This window comes from Lygodium microphyllum, chromosome 13 (genome assembly GCF_053477565.2).
Source record: "Lygodium microphyllum isolate KBCC chromosome 13, Lygodium_microphyllum_v1.1.10, whole genome shotgun sequence".
NCBI lineage: Eukaryota > Viridiplantae > Streptophyta > Polypodiopsida > Schizaeales > Lygodiaceae > Lygodium > Lygodium microphyllum.
In genome coordinates this window covers 68,300,632-68,317,490 of record NC_141147.1, presented here as the reverse complement: position 1 = coordinate 68,317,490, position 16,859 = coordinate 68,300,632, and the positions used below count along the sequence as shown (strand labels likewise).

At 44.4% G+C, this 16,859-nt stretch overlaps 1 protein-coding gene across 4 annotated transcripts in view; it reads left to right on the top strand.

The window, feature by feature from the left end:
• The first annotated feature begins 270 nt into the window (after nt 1–270).
• LOC148026735 (flavin-containing monooxygenase FMO GS-OX-like 4) overlaps nt 271–16,859 on the top strand; it is an 82,940-nt gene continuing 66,351 nt past the window's right edge. For all 4 annotated transcript variants that reach the window (XM_087691236.1, XM_087691235.1, XM_087691238.1 and 1 more), the window contains exon 1: nt 271–1,204. In XM_087691236.1, coding sequence (XP_087547362.1) covers nt 271–1,204 — 934 coding nt within the window. The remainder of the gene's footprint in view (nt 1,205–16,859) is intronic.

Here is a 16,859-nt window from a genome sequence, read left to right as displayed (position 1 = left end):
TTAATAATCCAAAAAATATAGCGAAAGTAGTGGATTGCTTCTCGACAAATTTTACTCTTAACTCATACTAGACACTCCGCGCGTAGACTCGCCACGGCGCTTCGCGCCAGGGCGGGCGTGATTTTCGCGGCGAGGACGAGCGCTAGACGTGTGGCACCCACCCCCGCGTTTCTTTGTGGGGAGGTTGGGGCTGCCACGTGGCACCTGGCCCCAACCTCTCCTTAACTAATAGTATAGATGATGTCAGATATTCTAACTGGTGACATGTGAATGTTGAAGCTATTGGACGGAACAAATGCTAACGAAGAGCAATGGGGACGACACGGCAGCATGCTTCTGCAGCACTCCCTGCTGCTCTGCTGTGGTCTCCCGTTGAAGGTCAACAGCAAGAAGAATTATGGCAGGAGGAAAGAGATAGGCGAGCAGCTCTCTTCGTACTTCGCTTGTTCCAGCAACAGAACGACGGCAACCGGCCCGGGGAGATATGTACGAATCATCATGTCTGCAGTCGCCATGTCACGGTGTGCACAGGAAGAGAGCTGTCAGCATGCTGCCCGCCGGCAATCGGTGGCTGTGATCGGAGCTGGGGCTGCCGGCCTTGCGGCTGCGAAAGAGCTCCTCTCGGAAGGCCACTCGGTGGCTGTCTTTGAACAGGGCGATCGAGTCGGTGGCGTCTGGGTCTACACCCCTGAGACAGAAGATGAACCCCTCGGCCTCGACCCTTGCCGTGCAAAGCAGGTGCACTCCAGCATGTACCACTCCCTCCGTACGAACCTCCCCAGAGAGATCATGGGCTTCCTGGATTTCCCATTCCTGCCACGGCTTGCTGGCGACGGTGACCCACGGCGATACCCTGGGCATGGTGAGGTTCTCCTCTACCTCCAGGATTTTGCAGAGCATTTCAACCTCATCCCTCACATCCGATTCTCATCAAGAGTGACATACGCTGGCATTGAGAAGCTCCTCTCGGAGGACAGGACTGACAGCAGCCAATCTGTACACGGTGACTCTGTACAATCTACACTGGATGAATTGAAAGTTGACGTAGCGCAAAACTCTGTGCACTCCCAGGTTCCAGAAAAAGATTTGGAGGTCCAATGGCGCGTAGTGTCTGAAGGTCCAACAGGAGTTCAAGAAGAAGTTTTTGATGCTGTAGCCATTTGCAATGGCCATTACTTCCAACCTAAAGTTGCATTCATTCCAGGTATCCATCTTTTGTTGCCAACCGGAAAACTACTTACAAGTTAGTCAAGCCATCTGCAATCCGCATCAAAAGCCACAAAATTTTTGGTAAACTAGTATGCTTGGTTGGCCCAGCCGTGGGTCGTTTCATGTTCCAATCTACACAAATACAATGCAAAGTTGTTACTCTTAAAGAAACGGAGGACTTGGTTTAGACTTTGTCACTTGTTTCTACCAAGCCCAGCCATGGGTCGTTTCATGTTCCAATCTACACAAATACAATGCAAAGTTGTTACTTTTAAAGAAACGGAGGACTTGGTTTAGACTTTGTCACTTGTTTCTAGCTTTGCTGTCGCTCCATCTGTTTGTTTCAGCAACCCTACAAAAGAGGTGTGGTAGGGCTCCTTGGTGTGAGCATGCTATGATCTGTAGGACCCACTATCATACTCACCATCTCCTACACTTGTGAGACAACGAGAACATTTTTCCGATTGATGCATTGCATCAAACAAGTAACATGAGACCAATACATTTTAATGCTGACTATGAATGAGAAGCATTTGTATGCACATCAAGATTTCTTTTAACTTTTTGTCCTAGTAGTGCTAAGTACATTCCTGTGTATGGGATGATGCAAACGCTATAACAAACTTTACACAACTAGTTGGAACAAGATATAGCACTTAGAGTAAACACAATTAAACAGTTTGGCATGGAAAAAACTATCGTGAGTGTGTCCAACTACTTGATTGCCATTTGTGATGTATGATGTATTGTGATACGCCAAGGTTATGACTATAACACAGTGAATTCAAATACTAATGCAAAAACACAAAAATACAAAGTGAAGAAATTTGGATAATAAATGAATAGATGAATGAAAGTGTATAAAATGCTCCAGGGGAGAGTTGTCCAAGAGCCCATGGCTCTCTTGGGAGGGGCCGAGGGAGGTGTCATGTGTGCGGTCCACTATAGATAGATCTTGAGTGGAGTAACCACAAGTTAAAGTAGAAGCTGACGAAGAATAAGTGCTGAAAACGCAAAAGTGACCTCCTATAGATGACGACGATGTAAACAAGCTAGGGTAAAACAAAACATGTAGGAGCCGCCAACAAGGTGCATAGGTTGTGAGATCTTCGAGGTGGAGAGATACGTAGATATACACTCTATGCTTGTATACATATTTGCTTTCTTATTTAGCATTCTTCATTGTAGAGTTTTGCATTCTACTCTCTCTCTCTCTCTCTCTCTCTCTCTCTCTCTCGTGTGTGTTCACTCCTCTCTCAGTCCGGTCATACCCTTTTGCATTTGCTGCACTCTAACATGGCATTAGAGCAGTGTAGAAAGGCTGATTGATCTTGGGTAGATCTCAAGAGGAGATTTTAGTGCATTCACAAGGTTGCATTTTCAAGGTTTGAGGGTGAGCGTAAGGGCTGTGTATTGACACAGGGTGGAGGTGTGTGGAAGTGCCGGAAAGGAGCAAAGTTGCTGATTTGCTCCAGGGTTTTGTTGTTCGTGAAGGAGAAAGGATTCATTTTGAGCCTATTGGAGTAGATTTTGAGTTTTCATGGCCCTTGGCAAGTGAAACTCTTCGAGGATGAGTAGAGGAAGCCCTAGCAAGCATCGACACGGTGCATGGAGTCAAAGGAGACTACCCTTGTTTTTGTGCAGGTTATCCTATTTACAATGTCTACCAAACTTGACATGGAATTTTAGGCTATTATGGAATGTAAGGTCCCTACAATGCCAACTCCTCCCTCAAATTAGAAGCTTGATAGATAGAATTCTTGCATTTGGCGTGTAATGATGCTTGCCATATTGGAGGCTTATGATTTGGTGGAGTTCGTAATTGAGGCTATAGACCATCCTATAGCTTGTGCTACCTCCAAGCTTTCTGTAGATGAGAAAGCCGAGTTGATGAACGTACATGCACATTGGGATAAATTGAATACCTGTATCTGTTCTTCCCTCTTTCTCTTTTGTACTCCAACCATCATTGCTCACATCAAGCACTTGATCGTAGCTCGAGAGATGTGGCTGGAGTTAGATCAAATGTATAATTGGATGATCGTGATGAAGCGGGTGTCTGGAGATTCAGATGAGGACTTTGGGTCCTAACAAGTTTTCTTCTATGCGGGAGTATATCAATTTGACAATTGTAGATGCAGATATAGAATGCATGAAAGTGATTACCTCGGAGGACATGGCAATAACTCTTCTATCTCAGGTTACTGCCTCGATTTAGCCTATTTTATTCTGCCTTCATTGTTGTAGGGCAGACTGCCTACTGACAAGAAGAAGAAGAAGAAGCAGCAGTAGCAGTAGTAGTTGCTAGATGATGTTCCTCTAATGGCCACTGATGTAGTGATGATGGCGCTCTTGGTTTGATGGCCGAGTTTGATAAGGACTCCTCTCATGTTCTTGATGGAGTGTCTCGATAGGTTCTTTGAGCAGGACATGAGGAGAATGGAGTCTACAAGATGCGATTTTTTTCTATGTTTTTTTCTCTTCTTCTTTCTTCACAGACTCATACTGAGCTATGGCATGCTTGGTTTGGCCACCTCAACTACGAGTACCTTCGGAAGGTAGCTCGTGGTCAGTTGTTGTGTGGGTTTCCAGAGATTGGGGTGAGTCACTCGCCATGTGTATTTTGCATTTGTGGCAAATAGTATAGACAATATTCCCAGCAAGGCTTCACGAGGGGCTAAGGAGCCCTTGGAGCTTGTTTCAATAGACTTATGTGGACCCATGAGGACGGAGTCCCTTATGGGGAGTTTATATTTTATTCTAATTGTTGATGATTTTAGTAGGATGAGGTGGGCATTTTTCTTGGCATTGAAGTCTGAAGTAGTCTCACATTTTAAGGATTGGTTGATCTTTGAAGAGAATAAGTCTGGTAGGAAACTCAAGACCCTACCTTGTGTTCCGATAAGGGAGGGGAGTTTGTCTCCTAAGAGCTAACTCCTTTTTGTGCAGATCGTGGCATTCATTAGGAGTTTGCCAACATGAATACCCCTTAGGAGAATTGCGTATTGTAGCAGAAGAATCATAGTGTGATCAAGATAGTGTGGACTATGATGGACTATGATGGAGCATCGGCAGACATCTCAGTGCCTATGTGCCGAAGTGGTGGCCACCATTGTCCACATCCTTAATCGATTCCCGACATTGGCCATGGTTGTTGGTATGACCCCATTCGAGGCTTACTTTGGTCAAAATCCAAATGTCTCTCGTTTCAAGGTGTTCAGATGTGATGTATATATTTATATCTCGAAGAAGACAAGGGACAAGTTTGAGCCAAATTCCAAGAAACAAGTGTTAATGTGTTACAGCTCACAGTCCTAAGGATACAGGCTGTCACAGTCCTAAGGATATAGGCTTTATGATCCCGCTTCTTGAGAGGTATACACGAGTTGAGATGTTCGGTTTGTAGAGTTTCTAGTTGTAGAGAGGGGAGTTGAGCATCCCGTTCTTTGAGATCCAGGTGGTAGTTGGGCAGTTGCTCTAGTGCCTTCAGAGGCCCTACCTATTGAGGCAACATCCTCAGTGGAGGAGGAAATTGCTTCACCATCGGATTCACTAGTTGAGTCGGCCCTGGTGGACATTTTAGAGACCTCGGCAGAGGCAGAGTGGAAAGGGAAGTATCGGCCTTATCCTTGTTGGGCTTGTGATACACTTTATGATTCAGGGATTGAAGGAGTTCGTGAGGAGTGGTAGTTGTGCAGGATGGTCCGCGGTGCTCTCGAAGGAACTTGGCATATTCCATCGAGCTTGTTTGTATTAACTACTGTTTGATGACTCGTGGCATGCACGATAGGGAGCCCACCTCTGTGAAGAAGGCTTTACAGTCACAACATTTATAGAAGGCTATGGAGTAGGAGTTGGATGCTATTGAGTGGAATGGCACTTGGGATCTTGTGTCTTGGCTTGTTCATAGGAAGGTGATTGGAGTTAAATGGGTCTTTAACACCAAATACCAAAATGATGGCACCATGGATAACCACACGGTGTGGTTCCTTGCAAAGGGCTTCACATAGTGGCTAGAGGTGAATTTCCACGACAACCCTTGCACTTACAGCTCAAATGGTTACCATTAGGGCCGTTCTTGCCTTAGCTAGCCATAGGAGATGGCTGATTTATCAACTTGATGTAAAGTCTGCCTTCGTTAATGGTGATTTAAAGGAGGAGATCTACGTTGAGCAGCCTCTTGACTTTTCCTCATCTGATGGACAGGTGTACAAGTTGAAGAAGACCCTTTATGGCCTCAAATAGGCTACACGTGCTTGGAATGAGAAGATAGACTCGTTCCTCCGAGGGAAATTAGGATATCAGTGTTCCTCTTTTGATCCCCTATTGTATATCCACACCTCAGCTAGAGGGCATGTGTTGTTTATGCTTTTTGTGGATGATCTCAACTTGATAGGTGATCATTCCCAAAAGGTCAAGTAGACGAAGAAGGCACTACATGAGCTCTTTGAGATGACAGATATGGGCCTTCTCCATTTCTTTTAGGTCATGAGATTTGGCAGACTTTGAGGGGGATTTCATCTCCCAACAGGGGTATGTGCAGGAGCTTTTGGCTATGTTTATGATGGAGGGAAGCAAGGCTGTTTCTACTCCTATGGATCTGAATTGGAAGGCTATGGCCATGTAGATTCACTAACGGTGAATATGTCATGCTACCGGTAGTTGATTGGGTCCTTGATTTGGCTTCTTAACACTTGGGTTGATTTGTGCTTTTCTATAGGTTTGTTGGCTGGGCTCATGAGTGAACCCAAGGCGGTTCATTGGTAGGCTGCTATGAGGATTTTGCAATTCCTGAGGTGGACCCATGATCTTGGTATTCATTATCTAGTGAGTTTTGGAGATTCGGTTTTGGTTCTTATAGGCTGGACGGATTCATATTGGGCCGGCGATGTTGACCCAGAGGTCAATAACAGGATATTGCTGTACTTTGGGTGCAGGTGTTATCTCATGGAGTAGCAAGAAGCAGCCCACAATTGCCGTTTCTTCTATTGAGGCGGAGTATAGAGTGGCATCTTCTACCACGTGAGACAGTTTGACTTCAGAGGTTACTAGCAGAGCTTGGTTGCCCACAGACAGGTCCTATGCCCCTTCATTGCAATAATGAGAGTTGCATTTCTTTGGCATGGAACCGTGTGCTTCATGCAAGGTCGAAGCACATTGAGATACAAAACCATTTCATTCGAGAGAAGATCTTGGATGAGACTATTGATGTGGTTTATTGCAAGACAGAGGTTAATCAAATAGATTTATTTATGAAGGTGCTTCCGCAGGTGGTTCTATGGCAGCACTCTAGATCCCTCAACTTTATGCCATGTCTAGGATTTGAGAGGGGGTGTTAGAGATTTGGTCATCCCTTGGATGGGCATAGGCTAGGTACATCAGATTTGGGCAGATTTTGTGCATTTCCGGTCAGTTTGGGCATCTTCTAGTAGGCGCTAGTTTTTGGGTAGTTTTGGTAGGCAGTGGGCAGTTTTGTGGCATGTGGCTGCTGACAGGTCATCACAGTTATGGCAGGGCAGGTCGCATTAATTGCTGTACCAGCAGTCGGCCAGATTGAGTGGGGGCAGCCAGATTTGGCAGGTCGGCCAAATCTGCCAGCAGTTAGCCAGATTTGGCTAGCTGACCTGCCATATTTCTCCTCCATTTGCTGGCTATTTTTTGGCCACTCAACCAACACATAGACGTATTCTTTTTGTGGACTTCGAGTTGCATAGGTTGTGAGATCTTTGAGGCAAAGAGACACGCAGACACACACACTGCATCTGTGTACATATTTGCTTCCTTATTCAGCGTTCTTCATTGCATATTTCTGTGTTCTACTCTTTCTCTCTCTCTTCCCTCTCCATGTTCACTCTTTTATCTCAATTTGGTCTTATGCTTGTGCATTCATTGCACTTTGACATTTAAATGCCTAAGGAGCCTTGATCATGGATCAAAGGGCATCAACGTGTAGCTCATGAGATGGCTTATAAAACCCCCCTCCATGGAATGGAGTGAAGATATGCTTAGGGTTTGGATTGAGAAAACACAGAATGTATGAACACGACTAAAACAGAATAACTGAGACAGTAATGCAATAAATGCAAAACGCAAAAACAAAAAACTCAAAACACAAACACAAACATAAACAAAGAAGAAAGAGAACTCTGAAGTGAATGAATCAATGCATAAGATATGCTAGGGTTTGGATTGAGAAAACACAGAATGTATGAACACAACTAAAACATAATAACTGAGACAGTAATGCAATAAATGCAAAATGCAAAAACAAAAAACTCAAAACACAAACACAAACATAAACAAAGAAGGAAGAGAACTCTGAAGTGAATGAATCAATGCAGTAAATGAATTAGAGAATGTACAGGATGCTCAAGGGTAGAGGTGTCCAATAGTTGATGGCTCTCGTGGGAGTAGGCTGAGAGAGGTGTTGATATGTGTCACCATCTGAGATGTACCCTGAGTGTAGCAACTACTAGTCGAAGTAGAGGCTGATGAAGAAAAGTGTTGAAAACACAAAAATGGCCTATTGAATATGATGACGCTTGATCACCGGCAATAGTGGGAGGCTAGGCAATAGTATAGACCATGTAGTAGTAGTCGCTGGGGGCTGGATAGCTAGTGGAAGAGGACTGATGGCCGAAACCTGCAAGACAAGGATTGGGCTGAATGTTGGGCAGCCTGTTTATTTATAGATGCATAAGGATCCTCCTAATTAGGGTTCTGCATGTGGGAAGGGACTTGAAGACAAGCTCAAGCCCATTTCTTGTCAAAGTGTAGCGAATGTGGAAGTGTATGGACAAGATTGAAAGACAATGGACACAAGAAAAGAGGGAGAGAGAAAACAGACACAAGAACGTAGAAATCTGTAGTCAATGAATTTTGAAATGAAGAAGGTAGATACACAAGGGGGTGTCAAAGTATCTCCTCGAGTCGATCTCTCTCTCTCTCTATCTCTCTCTCTCGCTCCTGGAAAGACGAGTGATGAAGGTAGATTGCTAGTGGGGACTAAATAAGAGGAAATAAAGCAATAAAATAATGTAGGCGGCTAGCAAATTGGCCGTTTTGATCATAAATGTTACCGACTATTGCATAGAACACTAAAATAATTAGTGATTTGTCCTCCAGTTGCCATGTGGCATAATCGCTTGCTTGTCTAATGACCACCTTGCCCGAGAAATGGTGACTCCATCTGTTGACTATTGAAAGCACCCAAAATTGACAAGAAAAATGCATAACTCCACTTGAGAGAACTGATTGCACCAACCATAGCCTGAGAATGCTAGTCTAGGGGATGACTAATCTCTAACACCCCCTCTCAGATCCTCGACATGGCTTGAGACTCAAGAATCTGAAGTGCTATTGGAGAAGAACCTGAGGAAGCGTCGTAAACAAATTTGCCAGATTATCCTCGGTCTTGTAGTAACCCACCTCAATACTCTCATCCAAGATCTTCTCTTGAATGAAGTGGTACTGTATCTCAATGTGCTTCGACCTAACACGAAACACAAGGTTTCGTGCCAAAGCAATGTAACTCTTATTATTGCAATGAAGAGTCATAGGACTAGTCTAAAGCTCTCTTAGTAACCTTTGAAGCCACATTAACTCACATGTGGTAGAAGATGCTGCTCTACAGTTTACCTCTGTGGAAGAAAGGGCAATTGTGGGTTGCTTCTTGCTACTCCATGAGATAACATTTGCACCCAAAGTAAAGTAATATTGTGTTGTTGACCTCCGTTGGTCAACATCTCTAGCCCAATCAGAATCTGTCGAGTGTGTAAGAACCAAAATTGAATTACTAGTACTTTCTAGATAATGAATACTAAGATTCCCCTCAGGAATTGCAAAATCCTCATAGTAGCCTTCCAATGAACCACCTTGCGTTCACTCATAAACTCCACCAATAAACCTACAAGACAGCATAAATCAATTGGATTGTTAAGAAGCCAAATCAAGGATCCAATCAACTACTAGTAGTGGGAAGCATATGCTGTTGGTGAATCTGCATGGGCTATAGACTTCTAGTTTGGATCCATAGGAGTAGAAATGACCTTGCTCCTCTCCATCTCAAATGTAGCCAAAAGCTTGTGCACATACCGTTGTTGGGGGATGAAAATCCCTCTCGGAGTCTGCCAAATCTCATGACCTAAAAAGAAATGGAGAAGGCCTATATCCATAATCTTGAACACCTCATTAGTGCCTCCTTTGTCTGCTTGATCTTTTGGGCATGATCACATGTCAAGATGGGATCATCCACATAAAGCACGAACAATGTGTGTCCTCCAGCCAAGGCGTGGATATACAATCGAGGATCGGAAGAGGAATACCAATACCCTAACTTCTCTCGGAGGAATGAGTCTATCTTCTTGTTTCAAACATGTATAATGTGTTTGAGGCCATAAAGGGTCTTCTTCAACCTATACACGTGTCCATCAGATGAGGAAAAGCCAAGAGACTGCGCAACATAGATCTCCTCCTTTAAATCACCATTAAGGAAGGCACACTTCACATCAAGTTGGTAAACTAGCCATCTCCTATGATTGGTTAAGGCAAGAACAGCCCTACTGGTAGCCATCCGAGCCATAGGTGGAAAGGTGTCATGGAAATCCACCCTTGGCTATTGTGTGAAGCCCTTTGCAAGGAGCTGCGCTTTGTGCTTATCTAGAGTGCCATCATTGTGGTATTTGGTCTTAAAGACCCATATAATGCCAATCACCTTCCTATAAACGGGCCTAGGCACAAGATCCCAAGTCCCATTCTACCTAATAGCATCCAACTCTTGCTCCATAGCCTTCTTCCAATGCTATGACTGTAAAGCCTCCTTTATGGAGGTGGGCTCCCTATCTTGCATGGCACGAGTCATCAAACAATAGTTAGTACAAACAAGCTCATTGGAATGTGCCTGGTTTCCTTGAGAGTGCTATGGGCCATCTTGTGGTTGCCACTCCTCAAGGACTTCCTCAATCCCTGAATCACGGAGTGTATCAGGAGCCCAACGAGGAGGAGGCCGATACTCCCCTTGCCACTTCACCTTTGCCGAAGTCTCTGGATTATCCACTAGGGCGGATTCAATAGGTGAATCCAATGGTGAAGCAATCTCCTCCTCCATTGTGGGTGGAGCCTCAATAGGCAGGCGCTCCAAAGGCATTGGAGCAGGTGCTCAATTGTCACTTGGATATCCAAGAACGGGATGCTCAATATCCCCCTTTGTAGTTGGAAACTCTACGAATGGAATATCTCAGCTTGTGTATACTTTTGTGGGATCATAAAGCTTGTATCCTTGGGACTGCGAGCTAGATCCCGTGAACACATGTTTCTTGGAAGCTTGCTCAAACTTGTCCCTCTTCTTCTTCGAGATGTGAACATATGTATGACACTTGAATACCTTGAAACGAGAGACATTCGACTTTTGTGTAAAGTAAGCCTCAAAAGGGGTCATACCAACCATGGCCAAGGTAGAGGATTGATTAAGGATATGGGCAGTGGCCACTACCTCGATCCAAAGACATTAAGGTGTTTGTCGATGCTCCATCATAGTCCATACCAGCTCGATTACATTGGGGTTTTTCTGCTCCAATATGCCATTCTCGTGAGGGGTATTTGTGTTGGCAAACTCTTGGTGAATACCACGATCTATATAAAAAGGAGTTAGCTCTTAGGAGACAAACTCCTATCCCTTGCTAGAATGGAGGGTCTTGAGTTCCTTGCTAGACTTGTTCTCTTCAAAGATCAACCAATCCTTAAAATGTGAGAATGCTTCAGACTTCAATGCCAAGAAATATGCCCACCTTATCTTGCTAAAATCATCAACAATTAGTATAAAATACGAACTCCCCTTTAGGAACTCTGTCATCATGGGTCTACATAAGTCCATCAAACAAGCTCCAAGGACTCCTTAGCCCCTCGTGAAGCCTGGCTGGGAATAGCATCTCTATGTTGCTTGTCATGAATGTAAGATACACATGGTGGGTGGCTCACCCCACTCTCTAGCAATCCATGCATCAATTGACTACGAGTTGTGTTGGGTGTGAAGGCCTTTTACGCGCTCTTCCGTGTATATATCATGTGAACCCACCTAATGGGTGTAAGTGTACCGTACCCTAAGTATAAATACATTCTTTTATTCTTTGTGTGTACCACAGTGGTACACACCTATCCAACGACTCACTCTCACTCTATCACTGTCAAACACTCTTTAGCTCTATGTCATTGAACTCCTCAATCATCGTGTCTGTTCTTAGCTCACAGCTCTCTCTCTCTCTCTCTCTCTCTCTCTCTATTTGCTTCCGCTTTGACTCTGCAAAATGGTATCAGACCATATGGCTCACGCAAGTTGTTGAGGAGTAGACGAGCAGGCGTTAGGTCGAGTGACTGATCGGGCGTAACGTGTAGGCGTAACGGGCGTCAAGTGGTGTCAGACGGACTGACGGGTGACAAGTGGCTACTGCGCGACGTTACTGATCGACATGCGGCTGCTGCACGAGGTTATTGCCCAACGGGGGTGGAGGCGACGCTGCTGCACGACGATTGTTGCGTGATGGGAACGGAAGGCTTCCACGTGACGAGCGACAAGGCTTTTCGGCCGCACGAACAACGGGCAAAGGCAGAAGGTCAATGGCCTACTTTTCTTCGATTTACTTCATCTGATTTTTCCCCTTATACTGGGTGTTCACACATACAAGCATAGTATGCAAACTGTGTCTTAAAATTTGGGGCTTTTCCCTAATTTGGTGCCTGACACATATTGCAGTGACCTCTGGACCATAAATTGCAGACATTGAGTGCACAGGCCTCATAAATTTTTGGGGATTCTCAAACGCAAGTGAAATATTTGCTTGGATGAGCCAATTTCTTGGAAATTGTGCATTGTTGGACCCCGAAAGTTGGGGCTTTTGCAGAAATCATGAAATTTCTGCAACATTAGCCCACACTTGATGCTCAGGATGATGTATTTATGCAATTGGAGCAGATTCAACACAGAAATTTTGGGGCTTTTCACATTGGTGATGTATTTTTTGAGTCCTTTTGAGACTGGACAGTTAAATTTGCAGCAGATTCACTACTGAGTGGGAGTCTTTAGAGTTATGGATACTCGCAAATCTACTAGCGGGTATAACTTTACCTTGACGGGTGGGGCGGTTTCTTGGTGCTCTAGATTGCAAAAAATAGTAGCACTCTCCACCACTGAAGCTGAATATATTTTAGCCACTAAGGCTTCAAAAGTAGTTTGGCTTGGTTGTTTGGTCAAGGATTTTGGGCTGCCCACCAAAACACCTATACTTAGATGTGATAGCTAGAGCGCTGTATGCCTGGCTAAGAATGCCATGTTTCATGCACGGCGTTTTGAAGGTACTTGTAGTTGAGGTGGCTAAATTGAGCAAGGCAATAGCTTGGTTTGAGTTTGTGAAGAAAGAAGAAGAGAAGAAAAGGCAGAAGAAGATCGGATCTTGTAGGCTCCATTCTCCTCGTGTCTTGCACGAAGAACTTTTTGAGTTACTCATAAGAACTTGAAAGGAGTCCTTATCGAACTCGACTATCAAACCAAGAGCACATATCTTGCTCACTAGAAGTAGATGATTTCCTAGACGTGGCATATAGAGCACTTCTAATGTGTGGGCATCCGCCTTGCCCATGCAAAATCAATTGCATATCATCGTTGCCTTTGATGGGAACTGAAGTTTGTCACCTATGAGAATTTGCCCATGCATCAGATACATATGGGCAATCCCATTTGAAGAAGGAGTTGTGGTAGGAAGCACTACTATTATCCACAATCCACTCATGAGGCTGTGGGGCCATTACCCCATTTGAAGGAGTCGTGGTAGGAAGCGCCACTATCCAATGTCCACAATCCACTCATGAGGTTGTGGGGCCATTATTGCTACATCATTTGACCGGTCGAAGCCTCTGACTTGGGAGTGTTTGACCTTTGAGTTGTTCCTCTTGGTCCAAGATCATAGGAACCAACTCCTCTCACTTAAGGGTCTTTGTCTGCCTTGAAGCAATGAAGGTGGAATAGAAGGCTCTAGATCAAGGCGGTAACTGAGACAGAAGAGTTATCGCCATGTCCTCCGAGGTAATCTCCTTCCTTGTGTCATGCATCTGTAATTGCTGAAGCTTATTGACATGCTCTTGCATAGAAAAAGACTTGTTAGGACTAGAGTCCTCATCTGAACCTCTAGAGACACCGGCTTCATCACGATCATTTGATTGTACATTTGATCTAGCTCTAGCCATATCTCATGACCCATGATCAAGTGCTCGATGTGAGCAATGATGATTGGAGTGCAAGAGTGAAAGCGGAAAGAATAGGTGCTTTCATTCTATTTGTCCCAATGTGCATGTACCTTCATTAACTCGGGTTTCTCATTTACAGAAAGCTTGGAGGCATCACGAGCTGTAGGATGGTCTATAGCCTTGGTCATGAGCTCTACCAAATCATAAGACTCCAATATGGCAGGCAACATTATACGCCAAATGTGGTAATTCTCCCTATCCAGCTTTTGATTTGAAGGAAGAGCTGGCAAACAGGGGGACTTTATGGTCCAAAATAGCGTGAAACTTGATTAATTTTGGCTGACATTGTAAATGGAATGACCCAGACAAAAACAAGGGTAGCTCCCTTTGTCTCCATGCACAGTGCCAGTGCTTGCTAGTGCTTCCTCGGCTTATCCTCGGGCTTCCTTTGCTCATCCTCAAAGAGTGCACCAAATATTAAAAACCCAGAAAAAACAGCAACTTTCCTCCTTCTTTGTGCTTCACTTATTTACCTCAGCCTTTGAAGGCTGAAAACACAAGCTTTTGTCGCAAAGAATCCTTGTAATCAGGTTTGTCCACGATCAATTAGCCCTTCTATACTGCTTTGATACCATGTTGAGTGCAGCCAATGCAGAAGCGTATGGACAAGGTTGAAAGACAATGAACATGAGAGAAGAGAGAGAGAGAGAGGAGAAAATGTAAAAATCTGCAGTCAGTGAATGCTGAAATGAAGAAGGCTGATATACAAGGGGTTGTCGAAGTAGCTCCTCGAGCGGATCTCTCTCTCCACTACTTGAAAAGACAAGCGATGAAGGTATTGCGGGGGGTTAAATAGGAGGAAATAAAGCAATAAAATAATGGAGAGGGCTAGCAAACCGATCGATCATAAATGTTGCCGATTGTTGCATTAAACACCAAAACAATCAGCGATCTATCCTTCGGTTGCTACATGGCATAATCACTTGCTGTGATCTAATGTCCACCTTGCTCGAAAATAGTGACTCCATCTAGTGAATGCTGAAAGTGCGCAAAATTGACATGAAAAATGTGTAACTCCACCCAAGAGAATTGATTGTACCAATTGCATCATGAGAATGCTAGTCTAGGGGATGACTAATCTCTAACATTTTTGCCCCCAGCCATCTCACCCCAAAGCAGCTAGGGCATTTGACAAAGGGTGCACGTCGACCGCCTAGTGGCCTACCAAGACTACAGAGATGATGGTTATCTTACCAAGGGAGTCCAAGTTATCATCCTAGAGAGGCTAAGGCATTTGATAAAGGGTGCTCGTCCACCACTGAGTGGCCTATTAGGATTTGCAAAGGCAGATGGAACCCCATTGAAACCCTTGTTTCTTTTTTCGGTGGGATGGGAGAGAAGAGACGGTTTGTAGCCTATCAAGTAATTGTGCTCCGTGGGAAGAATGAAAAGGGATGGTCAGATCCAACACATCACAAAACAAACAAGCTAACCCAACCACTTGAGGGTGTTGATGATGAGGAAAAAGGTGAAGAAATATGGTGAGGTGGTGGTAATTGATGAAATAGAGTAGTGTGCTACATGATGGGAATGCACATACAGCAGGTGCCACTTGGACAGTGTCCCTTATAGGAAAATTGTTCACTTGCCAAGTGTCCTAGTATAAAGACGATGATCATGCAATGCACAGGGGAGGTACAATAGGGAAGGGAGGCCAGTGTTGAAGACAAGTGTCGAATCCTATAGAATGCCAAGAAAGGGTAGGGAGTGTGAAGATATGCTAGGGTTTGCACTGAGGAAACACAACATGTACGACTAAGACTAAAACACAAAGACTCAGACAGAGACAAGCAAAACTCAAATCCTAAATGCAAAAAGCAAAACGCAAAACTCAAACACAGAGACAAAATCAGAGAGAAGAAACTCTGAAGTGAATGAATGTTGTAAATGAATGTAATAGTTTACAGAATGCCCAAGGGCAGAGTAATGCAGTGTCGGAGAGTGACGTCCATTGAAGACGGATCCCAAGTGATGTAACCACCCGCTGGAGGATGGGAAACACCAAATGCTGATCACCGGAGTGTCAAGAAACTGAGATGACAACAAGAGAGGTGTTTGTTGATGTAGATGGCTTGTTGGATAGCAAAAATGCAAGTACTGTAGCAGTTGCCTAGTGGGAGAGATGGTAGCAGCCTATCGCTTGGCATTAGATGTTGAAAACGTAGGTTGATCAGATGCTATGATGATGCAGCAGATGGAGATCTCCAAATAGCAATGTGATGGCTCAAAACAGGCCGCCTACGGTTGGATAGTGATGGGCTGCACTTGGTGATGGACAATAGATGGTAGGTGGGTGATGGCTGAAATTTGCACAGTAGAGTGAGAAGCCTACACAAAAGGATAAGGCTGAATGATAGGCAGCCCATCTATTATAGATGTTAAAGGGTGTCCTAAAAAATTAGGGTTTTGGGGGACCACTGAAACTCTCTCAAACCATTCACCAAATTTGCATTTTTCATTAGTTAAGCATGTTTTGGGGTTGTTAAAAAATACTAATCATGTGAAAAGCGTGTTTTAGCTCAACACCCCCTCTCAAGCCCAAAACTGAGCCTAGAAGGGAAGGTCGGCAATGTTTATCCCAAGGCATTCCACCTCAAAGCAGTAAGAATATCGGACAAAGGGTGCTCGTCAGTTGCCTAGTGGGCTACCAAGACTACAGAGGCGATGGTTATCTTACCAAGGGAGTCTAAGTAGTCACCCTAGAGAGGATAAGGCATCAAACAAAGGGGGTTCATTGGCTGCCTACTGGCCTACCAAGCTCTAGAAAGGTAGATGGAACCACATTGAACATCGTTTTTTGTTTTTTTTTTTTGGGTGAAAAGTGAATTTTAGGGGGTGGCCGCTGATTAAGTAATAGTTGTCCAAAAGACGGGAGTAGAGATGGTACATCCAACACATCACAAAACAGTACAAGCTTACCTAACCACTCGAGAATGTCAATGACGAGGGAAAGGTAACGAAGTATCATGTGAAGAAGAATGGTGATGTAATTCGCCGGTAGAAACTGTCTAGTGGTGCTTTGTTTTGTCACTTGCGCAAGCGCCCTATTATTGATGATGAAGCTATACAATGCATAGGTGAAGGTACAACAAGGGGAGGGAGAGGCCGATGCCGAAGATAAGTGCCGAAACTTGTAGAATACCAAGAAGGATAGGACCCCCTCTCAACCTGGATGTCAATGCCGAAGAAGGAAGAGGAGCTTAAGGATGTTGGTCTTCATGTGGTGCCGAGAACCATGTGGAGGAAGATGATGAAGTATCCCTATTGGAAGAGCAAGGATAGAAGTCACCGCCATGATAGCATCAAGAGAGATGTTGTATGATCTGTTGCGGGAGGGAAAGCCTCCATGTTGGTAG